General features: G+C 45.6%; 1 protein-coding gene across 1 annotated transcript in view; it reads left to right on the plus strand.

Moving 5' to 3' along the window:
* The window catches only part of PAPPA (pappalysin 1), a 247,108-nt gene extending 234,423 nt beyond the window's left edge, over window positions 1-12,685 (plus strand). Inside the window, exon 22 of the mRNA XM_060270600.2 lies at window positions 3,172-12,685. Coding sequence (XP_060126583.1) covers window positions 3,172-3,279 — 108 coding nt within the window. The 3' untranslated portion in view covers window positions 3,280-12,685. The remainder of the gene's footprint in view (window positions 1-3,171) is intronic.
* Window positions 12,686-18,445: the final 5,760 nt, after the last annotated feature.

The following is an 18,445-nucleotide window of genomic DNA, read 5'->3' on the forward strand; positions in this document are numbered from 1 at the left end:
TTTCCTAGCATCTTCAGGCAGGGCAGGGAATGTCCCCTGCCTTAAGCCCCAGAGAGCTGCTCCCAGTCAGTGCTTGCAATTCTGAGGTAGACAGACCGATGCTCTGACTCTGTTTAAGGCAGCTTCCTACATTCCTATGCCCAAAGTCTTTGGCAAATTGTGATTTTATGCCAGCCTAGGATGGCCACAACAGTGAAGGGCTATTACCTTCCAGCCCTACTTATAGGTTTCATGGAGGCATCTGATTAGCTGACACTGGAAACAGATTGTGGCTTAGATTGGTTTTAGTGTGCAGCAGGGCTTGGGGATCTCACCTTCCTCTGGCCTCCTCTGTTGTCAATGAAGCTTCCAGTGCCTATCATGTTACTAGACCTTCAGTGTTCCCTCCCTTCTCTCAGCGTAATGTTTTCCTCTGTGGTAGGACTTCTGGAATCTTTCCTGTTGTAGAGGATTAAGACACTATGTCGAGAAGGAAAATCCACATGGATTTCAACAGGAAAACTCCTCAAGGAGGAGCTGACCTGAATCGAGTACCCTCCTTGTTCCATGAAGGAGGAGGAGAAAAATCCTCCCTTCTGCGGAGGAACATTGGAACATCCTCGCTGCTGCTGAAACTGCATTGAAGCTTCCTAGTCAGTGATTTCCCCAGTAGCTACTTTTGAAGGATCTCTACAGCTTTGAAAGCAGAGCACTACAGTACAATGGAAGATCTGTCTGGTGCCAGAGGGTGGGGACCCAGTTATCTGCATTGAGATCCTTCCAGCCCCTGGTGGAAAAGTCTGCCAGGTTTTTTTTTGGGGGGGGAACCCAGAGGTGACCCAGCCCCCCTCATTCTGCATAATTTGGGTGAAAAGAGAGAGTGGCATGTTGTGAAGAGGCAGGCATGGAGAAGGGAGGGAGGCGTTGCCTAGCAATGGGAGGACACACATGTTTTATGTGTGGCATGTGCATTCCCAGAAGCACCCATAACAAATGGGTTAGCAGAGAGGACAGATGGGAGGGGTGAGAGAGGGGCCCCTTACATGACCTGTACCATGGTTTACAAGAAGAAGAAGAAGAAGAAGAAGAAGAAGAAGAAGAAGAAGAAGAAGAAGAAGAAGAAGAAGAAGAAGAAGAAGAAGAAGAAGAAGAAGAATTGCCATAGCAGGAAGAAGCCAATGTGTCAGCAGGGAGTGAACGCACATTTACGCTTGCTAAAAACATTTGAACAGGTTGTGGCATCGTTCAGAAAGGGAAGGGAAATAGGTCATTAACTCTGGCTCAATAAATGGAAAAGACTCTTGGGAATTCATTCCAGGCACCAAAGTCTCCCCACCCCCACCCCAACCCCAGTTTTGCCCTGCTCTTTACTTTATGTAAAATCCTGATGCAATCCACTGAAATCAACTTCCTTTCACCAAAGCAACACCCAGCTGTTGCTCCAGTTCCTGCCCTCACTTCTTCAGTTAAAGAGACAGGCAGCAGCTCTCGCACAATATAGCCTTCTTCCATTCCTTGCAAGCCCCTCAACCACCCTCGCTTGGCAAAATGTGACCTCCTACCCCAAATCCAGAACTCTGCTCACCTGGGAAAGCTGGGCAGGGAAGCCTGGGTCTGATCTGGATGGGAGCTTAACTGTTAGGGAGGGCAAGTGTGACCGGGGTAGGTGGGTTGTTGCTAAGCCAGGCTACATTGTAAATGCTGGCAGATTATTGCATAGGGGTGTGGAATCTCAGGCCCAGGAGCAAAATGCAGCCTCTAGGCATGTATATCCAGCCGTTGGAAACACCCCCCCCCCAGGCCACACTTCTTTATTGGCCCAGGCACCTCTGTCCAGCCTTTGGGGCATTCCCAGGCCACACTGGCCCAGCTCCTCACCTTAACTGCTTAAATGTGCTCCTAAAATGAGACAAGGCCTCTTTGATCACCTGGGTGGAGGAGGCAGGTGGCAGGCATAGAAGCCTCTTAACTTTGTATAGTAGGGACATAGCATTACAAAATGCAAGCATCTTCTCAGTTCTGCACCCACTTTTGCTTCTGATCCCACCCAACTCCAGCTATGGGCTGCAGAAAAGGTCTCATTCCTGTCCCTGACCCAATTTCATTGGTTTCGGATTTAATGGTCTTCTAAAGGCTAAGCCATGTGGCTCATTTATTGACAGGTCGGTGGCTCAGTATAACACCACCTCCAGATGGCAGGCTTTTGCTGGAGAGATTCAAGTCCATTCTGGATATTTAAGGCTTGCATAGTTAAAGCACATTTAAATCCTTCTGTCACCCTAGTGGAACAGATCTACTAGATACCGGTTTTCATAAAAATGACTTCTGGTGGTTAGGAATGTGATGGTTGGGAAATGTACTGGAAAAGGCTTGGGGACTGTCAGGGGGACTCCTTACAGGGAGCCTCCCCCAGTCATCCTGACCAGCACTTCGCCCAGCGATAGCGTCAGCAGCGGGTCAGGAAGGAGCGGTATGAAGGGAGGGCTCCAAGATGCTGCTGAGCCCTTGCATCGACTCAAGACGGCCAGTAGAGGAAGAAAGGCTCAGCGATGCAGTGGAGTCACAGCAACGTCCCAGCCAACAAAGGGGAGATGGGATGCAGCCCCTTCCGGCGCCTGATTTGAGGCGCCCAGACGTAGGATGAAGGGGAGGCGTTTTGGGGTCCCCAAGCTCTTATGTTGGACCAGAAACTGGAAGGCGGTATTGCTGGATTCTGGGAGCGACTAGGCAGTCATGTTTTCTGATGTCTCTACACTGTAAATAGTATGCACAATAAACCTCTTAAAGACAGAGCGGACTGAAGCGTCTTTACTCGGGAGTAGCCGCAACAATCCCCTCACAGGGACGGCATATAAACCCCAAAAGCAAATCAGGATGAATGCTCATTGCCATATAAGCCTTCCTACAAACATGTCAGAACAAATCATTGATACAGAGAGTGCCAAACCTCTGCAGAACGTTGGTACAAACCAAATCAGGATGAATGGTCTAGGTTGTCTGGAGCTTCCCCAAGTCTTTAAGGCCCATTTGAAAGAAGAAGCCAAGTGTATATCCATCGGGGGGGGTGTCCACAAACATGGTGTTAACACCAAAAAAGCCCTACCCTGTTGTACTTTTAGAAATCCTTTTAAGCAGCTTTCCAAATAACAGTGATGCACTGATGCCCTATGTTTCTTGGTTTCCTTTGTGCAGGTCATCCCCTTCCCAATGTCCTGTGACATGCAGGGGGATTGTGCTTGTCGGGACCCCAGCGCCCAAGAGCACAGCCGACGGGAGCTTCGCGCCTTCAGCTTTGGATAATACCAAGATGACAGAAGAGAAACCACCTCCAAAGGCTAGGAGAGAGGCATCGTCACTTACCCCATTTTTGTTGGTATTGTGTGGTTTTTTTTCCTCATTTGTTTAAAAAACAAAACAATTTCAGCTGCTCAACTCAATGGTGTTTCTGCACCTGGGACCTGTAGAACTCAACCAGTCTGCCTTTAATTTCTTTGCCCAAGGAGAACTGAAATTTGGGGGGGGGTGGAGGGTGGAGGGAGAGGCAGGCTCTTGTATTAAACATATCTTACCTAGCAAGAAGAAGCAAAACAAGAAATGGCAAATAGCTGAGTCAAAGAGGACTTTTTTTAAAACAACAACAAAAATGTGCCCGGAGACGAAGGAAAGGAGGAGGCATCATGTGTGACGCAATTGTGCATCCACCTCGTTTGAACAATGTGTGGTTCGGTTTGTGGGTTTGTATGTATTTTGGCTTAAGTCCCTCCTCTTTTGTATGCAGATGAAGGCAAAAAAATACCAAGCCATATATAAATATGTACCTAATATTTATAGAGAAGTTGGGAGGGTGGAGAGAGGGAGAGAGGGAGAGGAGCATGCCATGGCAACAGAAGAAGGAGTGCATTGCCTTGGCTGCCTTCAGTGTTGTACGCTCAGACTCCCTTCATGCTCAATGAGGGTGTGAGAAAAAGGAAGGAAGGAAGGAAGGAAGGAAGGAAGGAAGGAAGGAAGGAAGGAAGGAAGGAAGGAAGGAAGGAAGGCCAGCAAGCCATTTGGTTTGTTGGGGTTGGGTTGGAAAGAAGAAGGAGGAGGGGAGGGGAGGAAGAAGATGAAGAAGAATTGCTTGCCAGCTTTGCAGACAAGGAGAAGGGGCGTCCTGAGATGCTTAAGCCAGTGCTTGACGGAGAGGATGCATTTCTTTGGCAAAGAGCTGAGGGTCAAGGGTGGTGGTGGCTTAAGCTGCTAAGCTGGGGGTGGAGGATGGAAGTCCCACTGCACCACCAACAGGGAACAGAGAAGAAAAGGAAAAGCAAGAAGGCCAACCAAACCTCCATTCTGCTGCTGCTGTTACTCTTGCTGCTGCTATATCCCGTAAAACTGATTCCCTAATTGTGTCAGGAACAGGGTGCTGTTTAACCTCCAAGCAACCAAACAGTCTGCCTTAAGCCGCTTTACCAGTTGCCTGCCTTCCAAACCACCTTGGGGTTCCTCCCCACCTTCCCTTCCTCAAGCATGACAAAGAAAACAAGACACCAATCAGCCCCCAAAACATACCCAACTAAGTTCTCTTCAGAGTAGACCCCCTTGAATTTGATGGCCCTAGCCCACTTAGATCTGCTCATTTCAGTGGGTTGGATGCGACCAATAACCCTCAAGGCCCCAAATGACATTTCAGCTGCATACAAAGCCTCGTGTGGGCATGTGGCTTTTCCATCACCTTTCTCCCCCAAATATAAAATCCCTGAGACAATAACACAAGCTGTGACTGAGGAGAGAGGGGGGGGCTTTCCCAAAGTGATAGAAGCTACCTGGTGCAAGACCCTTGAGCTGTGTGGAACAACCCTTATCAGTATTAACCTCTTGGGCAGGACCCCACAATGCTCCTGCCATTGCCTGTCTAATCTCTTCCACACCATCATATCTGGAGTTAGCTCTTGGTAGCTGCCCACTTCCCCCCATCCCCCCCTCTCTCTCAGTCATTGGACTCCATGTGCAATTATTGCTGCTAGAACTCTACATTCTGCACACAGGGTCCTGGGCTTGTAAAACTTCAGGGTCTCCAATCTCTGCAGGGAATCTGAAGAATTGACTACAATTCCCTCTGGTGTCTGCCAAAAGAAGCCAAGTCTTAGGTCGTCCGGTGATGGAACAGCCACAATTTGATTTGTTGCCAGGATTGTTTGCTTGCCATTTTGGAAAAAGCAGTAGCCCCATCTTGACATAACAGGATGCCATTATGGGGAAGAGAAACCACTGGCCACTCACGTGATTCGGCAAAGTAGGTTCCCCACATCTATCCTTTGTATTTAAATTCCAGCAAATTGTGTGGGGTGGGGGCCTGTTCGCAGCCAATGGAAATATTTCAAGTTTAAAAGAACCCTGGTCTGCTGCTAACTGATTCTCAAATTGGGCATGCCTATGCATCAGACATAAACATAAACTGGTTTAATAGTCCTGCTCTCACCCCTAGGAATTCTGGGAACTTTTAACAAAGAGTTCTCAAAAACACCCAGAACCATAGCTGCCAAGTTATCCCTTTTTTACAGGGATTTCCCCTTATGCTGAATAGGCTTCCTCGCGAGAAAAGCGAAAACTTGGCAGCTATGCCCAGAACCCAAGTGACTTTCCCAGTATTCTTCAGGGAAAGGCATGACAAGGTCAAATTAAATGACATGTGGGGGTAAGGTGTGTGCAGGTCTGCAGCTCTACCTCTTTCTAAGCAGCGGGGGGGGGGGGCTCTGAATTAAATCCTGCTAGTGGCACTTGGGGAAGAAAGGGTTAACCTTTTCCTGCTTCCATGCCATTTACTCAAAACAAATCACACACACACACACACACACCCCACACTTATCAAACTATGGTTTGGAGACATTATTCTCATCCACCGCCATGCAAAATATCATTCTGTAGTCCCAAGAGCATCCAGTTTTAGGTGAATTTAAGATGGGAATCTTTTCCCATCTGAGAACTTCTTTTAAAAAACAAATTCCAGCTGAAATACATAAGGGAGTATGTGTGGGGGTGGGGTGTGACTTTAAAAAGGCAAGTGAATTTGATTTATCAGAAACATTCTTACCCAATAATTTCCTACAGAACTTCCTTGTGGCTGTCTCGGTGTCAGTTGCTTTAAAAAGCACCAACTCTGTTCATGAATAAGAATTGTGGTGGGGTGGGTGGGGGAGGATTCAGTTTGGTTTGTATTTCAGTGGAAACCTATCTAATTCACACTTCACAAAAACAATCCACAGACTAAAATGCTGCTGTCCTTCGGGTTTCACACTTCTTTGGAATTTGCAATGCCAAATAATATATGGGGGGGGGGGGGAAATGCAAATATTCAGAAAAAGTGTGTAGTAAAAACACCACATTGGTAAAAGCAACATACAAAAAAGCATTATATTTTTGTCAGCTGCTTAAATGCTGTCCTGGTATTAAGCAGGATATAAATGTACAAAACAATAATAACATTAATGATCAATTATTATGACTATGGGAAATGGCTCGCAAGAATATGCATTATAGATAAAATTGCATACAAAATAGATTTATTAGGTTAATTTCATTCTAAAATGCTGCCAAATTTTCATAAGGACATAAAAAATTGTACACTGATGCAGAAATGAACTTAAGTTCAGAAATTGAATTTAAGATTGGGGGGGAAATGAGAAACTGAAATTAGACAGAATTGTCTATCCATGCTGGTTTGCATCCTATTCCATGTTAGCCAGCTCCTGAAATAATTGGGAAACTGCTTTTATTCTCCTAACTCCACTCATTCCATACTGTTGCTGTGTTCAGGTGGGAATAAATCACATGCCCACTAATTAGGGGTTGCATCAATTAAAGTGGATTTGGTGTTCTTGTGCTACAAACCTGCCACCTCTTCAGAGCACTCCACTCAGCCAAAAGAAAGAAAAAGAGCTAGCCTTTTTGCAAAAAGGAAAGTGATGAGGGGGGTGCACTGGAAACTCTGGAGTAACATTCATTTGACACAAGGTTGCAGGGGCAAAACTAGACTTTATTTCATCCGGGTCAAAGACCCAGCCTGGCACACACATCCCATGTGCATTTGCGTATACACTCGCACAGCCTGGGAGCCTCACTTAAGCTCCAGGGCAAAAAGGCTCTGCAAGGTTGTATAACCTCCCTGCAAACAAATAAGAATAAACAATAAATAGCCAGCATTGCCCTGTTTGCAAACTTTGTGCAAGCAAATCAGTTCAAATGTGCAAGGGACAGGTGATTTGAAAGCAATCAAAAAGATAACATTGTGCATATTATACCACTTTTGAGTTTGTTTGTTTGTTTTTAACCATCAAGTGGTGTATAAATTTTCTGAAACAAATTGACAAATGCTAAGGGCAAATGACTCCTCCTAGAAGTTTCACCACCCTCCACCCTTTCAAACATATTGGGCTGGTTTGGTGGCCTGGATTTTTTTTGTCCATCAAGACGATGAGGAGGGTTTTAGCCGCTGGAAGGTGCTTTGGAAGCAGGACTCAGCTACCTCCATTCTGGTGTCACTTGGTTGTAACTGTCGGTTTGTTCTAGGTTTTACCTGTGTTTTGTTTCTGTCTTTTTTTAAAAAAGGAGAGAGAGAGAGAAAGCGGGGAGGTTTGTTTGTTTGTTTGTTTGTTTGTTTGCTTGCTTGCTTGCTTGCTTGCCTGCCTGCTTTTTAAACCTGAAAGATTCTCAACCAACATTTCCTGCTGCAACTGATTTGAGTGGCTACTGAAGAGGAGAAAGGAAAAGACAAAAGTGGATGGTGCAAAGAAAGGGAAGAGGAGATGCAGCATTATTGCTTGGACTGCACGTGTTTTCAAGGAAACATCCATTTCTAACAGCTAAGGACAGTCAGTCAGACAGAGAGACTCAAATAACTTGAGGGTGTTATAATATGGTGGGCACAAATCTCATGAAATATTATCTTGTGCAAGTCTTGCGGAGATAGCTCAGAGCTGTGTGCACACACAGTAAGCTTCCTAGGAAGGGGAGTCAGAGAATTGGGTTCATTGTCTAATCCAGGGTTGGCCAACATGATGCCCTCCATCCCGGGCTCTTTGCTATGTTGGCTACAGCTGGTCGGGGTTGGAGTCCAATAACGTTTGCCAATTTCGGTTTGCCCTGATTCCTTTTTCCCTTATGCTTTGTAGTACTTCATAGGCACCTGCCTTTTCCCTTGGTATGTCTGTCATTTGGGGGGGGGGGTTTACTTTAATTCCTCCCAAGATGTTTTTGAGGGCAAAGAAATTGCATCTCTCCCCCTAACCCAGTCCACACTGATCAGACTGTATTTGATACAACTTCCAGTGTTTCACAGCTCTCCTAACCGCACGGACTAAATTCAAAAGAACGACAGCACACACAAAAGAAGAAGAATGCAAAAGAAGGCGGCTGCTAAAATGATTAGACAGATGATCCCAGTTCTTGGGGAAAACATCAATGTTTTCTCATTAAGAAAAAAAAATCATTTACTGGATAGGTGGTGCAGGATTAGCAGAACAGCTAGGTCAGCCACAGATGGCAAAGTTTGTAGGGGATGTGAGGGCACTATCTCTGTCTGCCTTTGGACTTTCTATACAGGATTGGGCTGCCATGAAAAGTGCTGCATGTATAGCATGGTTAATACCTTAACATTCTAATATATGTGTGTGTGTGATATGTGCAGTATACTAATTCTAACAGTATAATATGTGTTGTTTTACAGGAGGGATGAGGAGACTCTGTCCTTCCTGGTGTTGCTGGACTCCAACTCCATTCCTGAGCACTAGCCCTGCTGACTATGGCTGCTGGGAGTTGGAGTCCAATAATACCTATAGAGTCACCAGTTTCCCCATCCCTGACATAGACAATGCTGAATCAGATGGACCTCAAATCTTGCCTCTGCCGTGAATTCACTAGGTCTGAGGAGGAACTGAGGAGGTCCTCCAGACTGCATTGAACTGCACACCCCATCATCCATGACCATTGACCATGCTGGCTGGGGCAGATGGAAGCTGAGAGTCCAGCAACATCTGGCAGAGTAATTGTTCCCCATCCCTATTTTACCACACACACTTTCACAGCTCCATCCCTTGTCCATCCCACAGTCCAAGGCCATTTCTAGAATCAGTGTTCCTCTTACTTCCTCAAGCAGATCTTGTTTATCATGGAAGTCAGGTTGATCTGGACAGCATTTACTACCAATGCATGATGTTGGTTAGGTTAGGGGAGAGTAATGCCCTTAACTGTGGGTGGTATGTGTTGCAAAGGATTATGGGAGCAGCCACTAAGTGTTCCTGCTGATGAGTTTATACCCAGTATGGGTACTAGGAGACAATTCTTCAAAATATTCACTGGTCCTCAACATATCCCAAACCAGGTCCATCTTTATTGCTCAGGTCACAAAACTGGAAAACAACCATTGCACTGCCCTCCTTGATGCATACGTGACCAACATGTATAAAGTACACCAAACAATCACTGCTTGCACCATCCTAAGGATTTAGGAGAAGACAGGGCCAACCCAAATCTTCTTCTAGAAGCAAAGGACAAAATGGTGCCCACTCAGTACACATACAGGTTCCAGCCAGTTGATCTAAATTTCTATGCTCATGTCTTCCACCATATCAGAAGGCTTAGGAGGCACAGAGCAGGCTAGCTTATGGAGAATTGTTGGATGGGGCTTGTATCACCACCACTGCATCACCAGCATACACTACCGGAGGCAGCTCCCCTATTTCCTCATGCATACTTAGGCAGATAGTAGCTATAGTTCAGCAACATCTGGAGGGCCAAAGGTTTCCCACCATTGGTGTAATGATAATGGCCCAGTATAGGCAGAGTAGCCTAATGTTTTTGCAGCACAAACAGAGAAGTGTCTCAATTTTGCTGCGCAACTGGACCAAGGCTAATTTGCTCTCCCTGGCTCATCCCTTCTCCAGCATACGGTGGGAACAGGAGCTCCTGGTGCAATCAGGCAGACTCTTCCTTGGAAGTGGGGCCTCTTTGTTTCCCAAGTTGTGCAAAAGTGGAGATTTTTTGCCCGTGCATTAGGCAGGTATGAAAGAAGCTGCACTAGCTGATTTCAGACAGGGGACATAGCCAGTCCTTTCTGGAGATGCTGGGGGTTAATACTGAGACCTGCATTCCAAGCAGATGCTCTTCCAATAAGATAAGGCCCTTTCGCTAACAGCATAACAAGGTATATTTTCATTACCCATTCCATAGCACCTACTTTTGTCCCAAGTCAAAGCTTTTCCTAGAACCAGAGATCACCTCTTTGTATCAAGCTTCCACGTGTGTTTGCATGTGTTGGGAAAGAGGTACAAATCACTAGCAGTGGCTGGGATATACCCTTACTGTTGCTGCTTCAAGAGAAAAACAGACTTGCAAAGTGTTAGCAGGTTTGAGTCATGTGTTCTTGTGCTTCCAAACAATTAAAATGGCAGATCTATCCATTCTGTAGAGCTGTACAGTCACATGGAAAGCTGCACACATTTGCACAACCCGACAGTAGAAATGGGTTGGCAAGGCAAAGGAATGGATAGCTAACACTGACCAGACTAGTCATGCTGCTTTCACATAGCTAGCCCCTGCCCTGAGTGCTAAGTTGTTGCATGTTTGAGGAGAGGTAGAATGTAGCTGACCTAGAAACCCACCTAGTGGCTGGATCTTTTTGGCCCCCTTAAGCTGGGAAAAGGCCAAAAGGAACGCTTGTGAAACCCACATGTTTCCCACCCACTCTTCTGAAAACAGACATTCCCTAGACCCCAAAGGCACAGAAGGGGCAAACAGAGCATATTTGCAGCCCACAGGAATGCCTGCCACAGAGATAGTTTGAGGGCCCAGTCCAAAAAGTCACAGAGGCGTGCAAGTTATTTTGAACAGAAGTGGGGAAATGTATGTCACCTCCCCTCAACCCTCTAATATTGCTGGGACCATCAGTCCCAGTCAATGTGGCCAGTGGTCAGGGGGTGATAGAAGCTGGAATTCCACAGGTTCCTCACACTGCCTTGGGGGAAAAGTAGTGAGGCTTACATTTCAGCCACTGGTTCAGGTTTCAAAAGTAGGTCTGAAGCCATCTTTCCTGCTTTGTTCTCAATCATTTCCCAATAAGGAGGTAAATAGGAAATTAAGTGTAATGTACCAAAGCCACACTCTGCTGATTGTAGGACAGAAACACTTTGATGCACACCATGATCATGTGCCCTAAGCAGGTAACTCAGTGTTTTCAGAGCTGACAACATACCTGTGGAGTCAGATCTAGCAAGGGCAACTGAATGTACAGTCATGGGTAGTCACAGAACAGTCCCTCCCATACACAGACACACCACACCACACTCTTATTGGGCTAGCTGGAGGGCAACCAGCACTCTACCAGCAACCCCTTTGCTGGATCTGGCTGATGGACGTCAAGGGTTTAATTTTCACCAGCAAGAGGAGTAAGAGGGATGGGAAATAGATTTGTGGGGTTTGCAGCACTTGAGCTCCTGGGACATAAACTGCTCCGACTGAAGTTATGGGTCTGTCTCTCGATTCCTTTGAAACAAAACACAAGTGTAAGGGGGGGAGTACACCCCATTTGCTGCTGCCTTCAAGAGAAGCAGAATACGTATTTTGAGCTATATCCGAATATAATATAGTAATATTTGCAAATAAAACTGTGATCTCTTCTAGTGCAACATATATAGATATAAATATATATATATATATTGATAGATAATATAATTATTCCTATTACCAACTGCTCCTCCATAATGATAAACCATATTATATCTTTTTTTATTGTTACAGTTATGATGGTTACACTTATTGGTGATTTTATTATGGAATTTGTACTTCAGGCATCAGCTACAAGTCAGTTTCAACCAATACTTACCACCCCCCACTCCCCCAAAAAGTTAAATGGAACTATTTGCATAAGAGTTCTACGGGTCTACTGTATAAGAGAGAAAGAGAGAGAGAAGTATGAAGGAAGTTGGAGGGACAAAACAAAAACACAGTTTAAACCTTATTTTGGTACCTCATGCCTGTACTTTTGCTGCTCCTGGTTATTTTACTTGTTCCGTTGCTGCGTTCGTTTGTTTTTTAACAAAATCTAATTTAAATCTCCAAGCAATATATAAAGATGTAAATAGTAAAAAAAAAAACACCTTATTTATTAAGATTGTCATCTTTTTTAAAAAAATTATATTTACACAATTGTTCATCTAATTTATTACCTTTTTAGTAGTACAGTTATTTTCTCTATGATTGTACTGGTGTTGTTGGTTTTTTCCTGTTCAGGGTCTTTGTTTAAATGTCTTTTTTTATTACAGGTCTGGTATTTGCTCATTTTCAATTATTCTCTTCCTCCCCATACCCTCCCTCAGTTTTTCAGGTAACTGGTTATATTTCACATACCATATTTTTCCATGTATAAGGCTAGGTTTTTTCCTTGAAAATAATGTCAAAAATTAGGGGGCGTCTTATACACAGATACATTCACCTCCCTTTACTTAAATCTGGGGTCCCCCCAATAGGGGGCATCTTATACATGGGGGCGTCTTATAGATGGAAAAATATGGTATTGAAATAATAATAATTTTTTTCCCATCATGCATCAGCACTATTTCCCCATTGTCTTATTCCTGTATGTTAAAGTTATATATATGTGGTCTTTACCTGAGAAAACAAAGACTCAAAAGCAGCAGTATAAAAGCTTGTATTAAAAGAGTTCTGAACTTGATGGAGGTCCTTTTTATTATTCCGATTCCAGTGACTTAAGCTTCCTTCCTTTCATGTACTGTACCATGGGGCTAGGGAAGTGAACAATAACTGCAGCACAATTGAGAAACAAACACCATTCACTACAGAGGAAGGATCTACTTCACCCATCTCACCTAACCATATCTCAGTAATACACACCAGGCTGGCTCCCTCATCTGTGATCAGGTTGCAAACGAGCAAGGTCTTACTATGAACCCACCTGGTGTAGTAGTCAGGCTACCTTCATTTCTTTGGCGATCACTCGTAGCCGAGTAAGAAAGTCTTCCATGAACATAGTCTTAACAGTGTGATTGACACCTTCCAACGTTACACCATTAAGTTGGATTTGTGGCACTGCAGAGGGGTTGTTTGGGGCTTGTTGGTGCAACACTTTGTTTGTTTGTTTGGATATTGAGCGATAGTTCAAGCTTTCCATAAGCTTCTGTGAAGGTATTTAGGATGGTTGGGAGGTCATCCTCCGAGGGTGCACACACTACGTTGTGAACCACCCTGAGACATCCGGGTATAGGGCAATATATAAATTAAATAAATTAATAAGGTCAAAAGTAAAATTCCGTTCTAGTTGCTGTTGCCAATTCCTTCTTTCCCAATAGTTCCTGGCCACAGATCGAAATCTTACCCAACGCTTGTGTTAAAATCACTCAAGAGGATAATGTTATCCTCCATATGTGTTTCTGATAGGATGGCATCCAACTGAGAATAAAAATTTTCTTTAATGTCTTCATCAGCATCCAGTGTTGGTGCATAAGCGCTTAAAACAGTTGCCTGCTGGTTTTTGGTGAGCTTCATTTGAAGGGTTGAAAATTGCTCATTAATGCCGATAGGGACTTTTGACAAGAGCTTCACAAGATCATTTTTTATAGCAAAGCTTACTCCATGTAATCATTGTTCTTGTCCAGGTAGACCTTTCCAGAAGAATGTATAGCCTCTTTTTTCTTCCTTCAGTTGTGCCTCTCCTGCTCTTCCGAGTTTCTTGAAGTGCTTCAATATCAATATTAAAATGTCACAGTTCTCTTGCAATGATAGCAGTCCTGCATTAGTATTCACTGGATAAGGACAATTTCAGTATAGGAGACGGGTAGCATCCTCCACTGCATCTAAGAAGAGCCAGACTGCTGGATCAGGCCAAATAGCCCATCTAGTCCAGCATCAGCTTCTCACAGTGGCCAACCAGATGCCCAAAAGCAGGACATTGGCACAACACCACTATTGCCAGAAGCTGGTATTCAGAGCCAAATATTGCCTGTGAAAGTGGAGGCAGGACCTACCAATGGCTGCTAGCCAAGAAGTGGTCCCAACAATCACATCAGCAAGGCATTGCTGCCATGGATAATCTCTGCTTTGCCACCATCATTCTCCTTGCTCTTCCAAATTACCTGCATTGCATAGGTGGACACTGGCTAAAAAACGGAAGAAAAAAACATTTGCAGACATTTTACCACACCTGACAATTGTTCTGCAGATGTCCCACACCAGAAACCTCATATACACTTTCCTTGTCATGGGTATCTGTCTCCAGACCCAATTTTCTCCCTACCTTCTTTCAATATGCTTGGGACAGCCAAAGATCTTTTGCTGCTTAAGATGAAGGTCAAAGTGGCGTGACAGACCTGCTGGCCCTGCTCCACATCTAGAAACTGACCAAAGTGACATTGGGCTCTTAAAATTTGAGTTGGAGTCCAAAAATATCTGGAAGGCCACTTAGTCCTGCAGTCAATTGTTTTCTCATGCTCATGAAGTACAGGGCAACTTGGTTTCAAGAGAGAGAAACACACATTAAAAGGGGAGGGAAGAAATCTCATTTCATTGGAATCAGCTGTAAATATCCACTCACCTGGAACTCCGGATGGGCGGCTGTTGCCACACGGGATGGCCGTGGTGGGTTCAGGAAGGCTGCCATCTTCCGGCACTACTAGGGAAGGTAATGACTGCCACTGCCCACCTCCAGCTGCAAGCCCACTTTGCCAATCGGAGGCAAGGGCTTGGGGTCTGTGAGCAGCCCACCTCTAGCTTATTTAAAAGGGTGGCCAGGTGTTGAATGCCCTCTTGGCTGATCATCCTAAGATTTTCTAGCCAGCCAGTCTTTAGGGGACTGTATGGGGAGGGAGGAAATGGGCACGTTGCCTACAGACCATGCTGTGGTTTATTAAGTCACTGTATTGGGGCCAAGGCAGAATTTTCTCCTGTAAGCAAATTGGCTGGGTTGCAGTTTTTTTTGCTTACCTCAAAGCAACTGTCACAACTCTGGTGGATAAGGTATTGGGCTGGATCCTTAGTTACAGGTGCACCTTGTTAGAGGGGTCCAGGAGGGGTGACTCTGCACAGAAGTCCACTGAGGGACCGATGGGCCAATACACCTCTCCCAACGGTGGCTTGTACAGGGTTGTGGAATCCATTCCACGTTGGAAGTGACTCCCCAGCAGAAGCTTGACCCCCACCAGGTTCCTATCAGGTAGCAGGCGGGTTGTCTGATGCTGGAAACATGCCCAATGCCTTAGACCAGGCATGTCCAACAGGTAGATCGTGATCTATTGGTAGATCACTGGTAGATCATTGGCTCCCCCCAAAGAAGATGAACAACTGTGGCTCCCCTAAAAAAAGCTCGACAATTTTGACCTGAACCCCCAAAAAGAGGGTAGATCACTACCAGTTTTTAACTTTGTGAGTAGATCGCAGTCTGTTGGGAGTTGGCCACCCCTGCCTTAGACAAACCCAGTCTTTCCTGTAATCCATAAAGTTGGGGCCTAATTCACCCCCATACCAGTGTCCTGTGTCATTCTTGTAGCCCTTCCTTCACCTGCCATTGCCATTATGTGCCTGTGCTGGCAATTTCCCTTGAATTTTCATGCATAAAGTTTCTTCCCTTGCTAAAACATCCAGTTCCTTCAGTCCTGACCTATAGATCAGGCTCTGGAAAAAAAAGCCTAATAAAGTTTCCCAAAACCACTACTGTGGGGCTTTGCTGCACTGGAAGCATTGTTAAAATCCCCACCGTCTTTTCAAAAGGGCCAGGATTCTTTTTGTTTTTAATATGAAATGCTAGCTGTCTTATTTCTGCAAATTCCAACTGCTATTTCCATCACGTATTATGGCTCCAGCTCATGGAAGTGGCTATAAATGAGCTTTACAGCCACCGGGGGGGGAGGGGCGGGCATGGCTGGAGGGGGAAAGCAGAAGGGAATCCCTTTTATTCAATATTTTCCCCCCGCCAAACCTTCAGAATTTAAAAACGCATACTTTCCATCCAGCTACACAGAAACCTCAGTGTCTGGCTTTCTGCAGCCTCCATAGTGCAAGAAACTCTTAAAACTATGAGAAAAATTTTCTGGAGTTCAAGGATACTCCATGGAATTCCTTGTGCAACAGAATGTCTAGAAGGTGGCCACAGAGCTCTTGGTTGGATTCAATACCCAGTAGCCACATATGAAAGGAATAATCAAGGCTTCTGTTAACAAGTGCCAGGCAAAGAGTATCCTCTCCTCCCCCCCCGGTAGCCTGAGTGGCAAGAAGAACAAACAGTTCATATCTTGTGGCTTTTTATTCATTCATCTGGTTGCAAGACAAAAGATCCACATCTCCACGCATAGGAGAGGTTGGCTACTCTGAGTCCCTCCTCTTCTGTCTCCCGCAACACCCTAGAAACCTATGTGAAGTCACAGGAGTCACATCTCTTCGCATTCTCTGTTCTTGAAGGCGGAGGGATCAGCAAGCCCTTGGACTAAGAGGGTCTCTCATACTCTCCAGGGAGGTCTCTGCTGTCTGCTATCTAACTCTCCCCCCCCCCATCTTGTAACTAAGGATTTCCTCATTCAGCTGTACATCACCCATGTCTCCCTCTCCCCCTGAAACTGCTGGAGACAGGAGGGGGGGGACTTCCCACTCCTCCACTTCTGAGAGCAGCCAATCAGACCAAGAGTTCATTTCCCATTCCTCCTGTTCAGTCCAGTCCCTGATATCACCCCCCCCCTCCATAATTTTCCTCCTCCTCCCCTGTCTCCCTCCACCCCTTCTCCCTTTCTTCTGGCCCATACCCCTTCCATGCAACCAAGTACTGTAGTCTCTTCCATCTCAAGCGTGAGTCTAGAATCTGCTCTACTCAAACTCCTCCCTCTACCAGGACAGGAGGTGGGGGGGCACTTGCCTGGGTGCTTGGTAGGGGTGTGCTGGCACTACGGAGGACAGCACAGACCTATGGAATACAGGGTGTATCTTCATTGAGGCTGGCAACCTGAATCTGAAAGATTGATCAAATGGCCCCACCCTCTGAGGATCCAGTTTCCTGCATCTACCTCTCTGGGGCAAATCTCTTGTAAACAGCCTCACCTGGTCCCCCGCCTTTATGTCACTGCCTATTTATCTATGGGCATCAGCTGTCCTCTTATACAACTCCATAGCATAATCCAAACATTCCCTTAGTAGGCTCTGTATGGCTGTTAACTCTTCTACAAAGTCTTCTGCTGCTGGTACTGACAATATGTCGGTTTGCGAAGGGAAAGTATGTGGCTGGTTCCTATAACTGGCAAAAAAGGGGGGGTCTGCTGGGTTGAAGCATGAAGTACATTGTTGTACACGAACTCTGCCAAGAGCAAGTTAGACACCCAATCATCTTGTTGGTAGTTCATGTAACACTGGAGGTACTGCTGCCATGTGGCGTTGGTCCTTTCCCCATTAGACTCTGGGTGTTGGGCTGAGGTGAGACACACTTCTACTTTGAGTAGTTGCATGAGCTTCTTCCAGAACGGTGAGGTGAATTGGGTTCCCTGATCCAAAATCACTTTAAGGGGGAGCCCGTGCAACTTGAACACATGATCTACAAAAAACTGTGCCGTCTCTTGTGCGGTCGGCAGTCCTCTACAGGGCACAAAGTGCGCCATTTTTGTGAACAGGCTTACCACTACCCAAATTACTGTCTGCTGCTGCGACTCAGGCAGATCAGTGATGAAGTCCATAGCTATGGCTTTCCACAGTCTTTGTGGTGTGGGTAGTGGTTGGAGCAATCCTGCAGGCGCTTCCCTGGGCCCCTGGGCCTCTTTGCCTGCTGACAAATCTCACAGGCTCGGACATGTTCCTTGACATTCTTTCTCAACCTTGGCCACAAGAATTGCCTCGTCATGTGGTATAGTGTCTTGTGCTGCCCAAAGTGTCCTGCTGTAGGGTTATCATAGCATTGATATACGACCTTGGCTCGGAGATCTCCCTCCAGAACATAGAGAGTTCCTCCTCTATAAAGTAACCCATCCTTTTTCACAAACCCCTCAATGTCACCTGCATCATTCCGCAGCACCTCTAACTTGCCTTTTGCAAAAGCATTCTCCCGTGTCTTCAGTTGAAATTCAGATACTTCGACAACTGACCCTGCCACTATCTGTAGCTGCTCTGATTTCAAATATGCCTATACACTAGAATTGGCTCAGCATCCTGATACTCCAGCTTCCTGGAAAAGGTATCCACCCCTTGATTCTGACTGCCGGAGACATAATGCACTCTAAAGTCAAATCTGTTAAAGAACTGCACCCAACGAATCTGCCATTGATTGATTGCATCATCTGCCAATACGCCAAAGTATGATGGTCAGTGCTCACTTCCACCTGGTGTTGCGCCCCCTCTGGAAAATGTCTCCACAATTCGAAGGCTTCCTGGATAGCCAAAAGCTCCTTCTCCAAGATTGTGTAGTTCTGCTCAGGAAGGAGTCAGCTTTCTAGAGTGGAAAGCACAAGGG

This window comes from Zootoca vivipara, chromosome Z2 (genome assembly GCF_965207765.1).
Source record: "Zootoca vivipara chromosome Z2, rZooViv2.hap1.1, whole genome shotgun sequence".
NCBI lineage: Eukaryota > Metazoa > Chordata > Lepidosauria > Squamata > Lacertidae > Zootoca > Zootoca vivipara.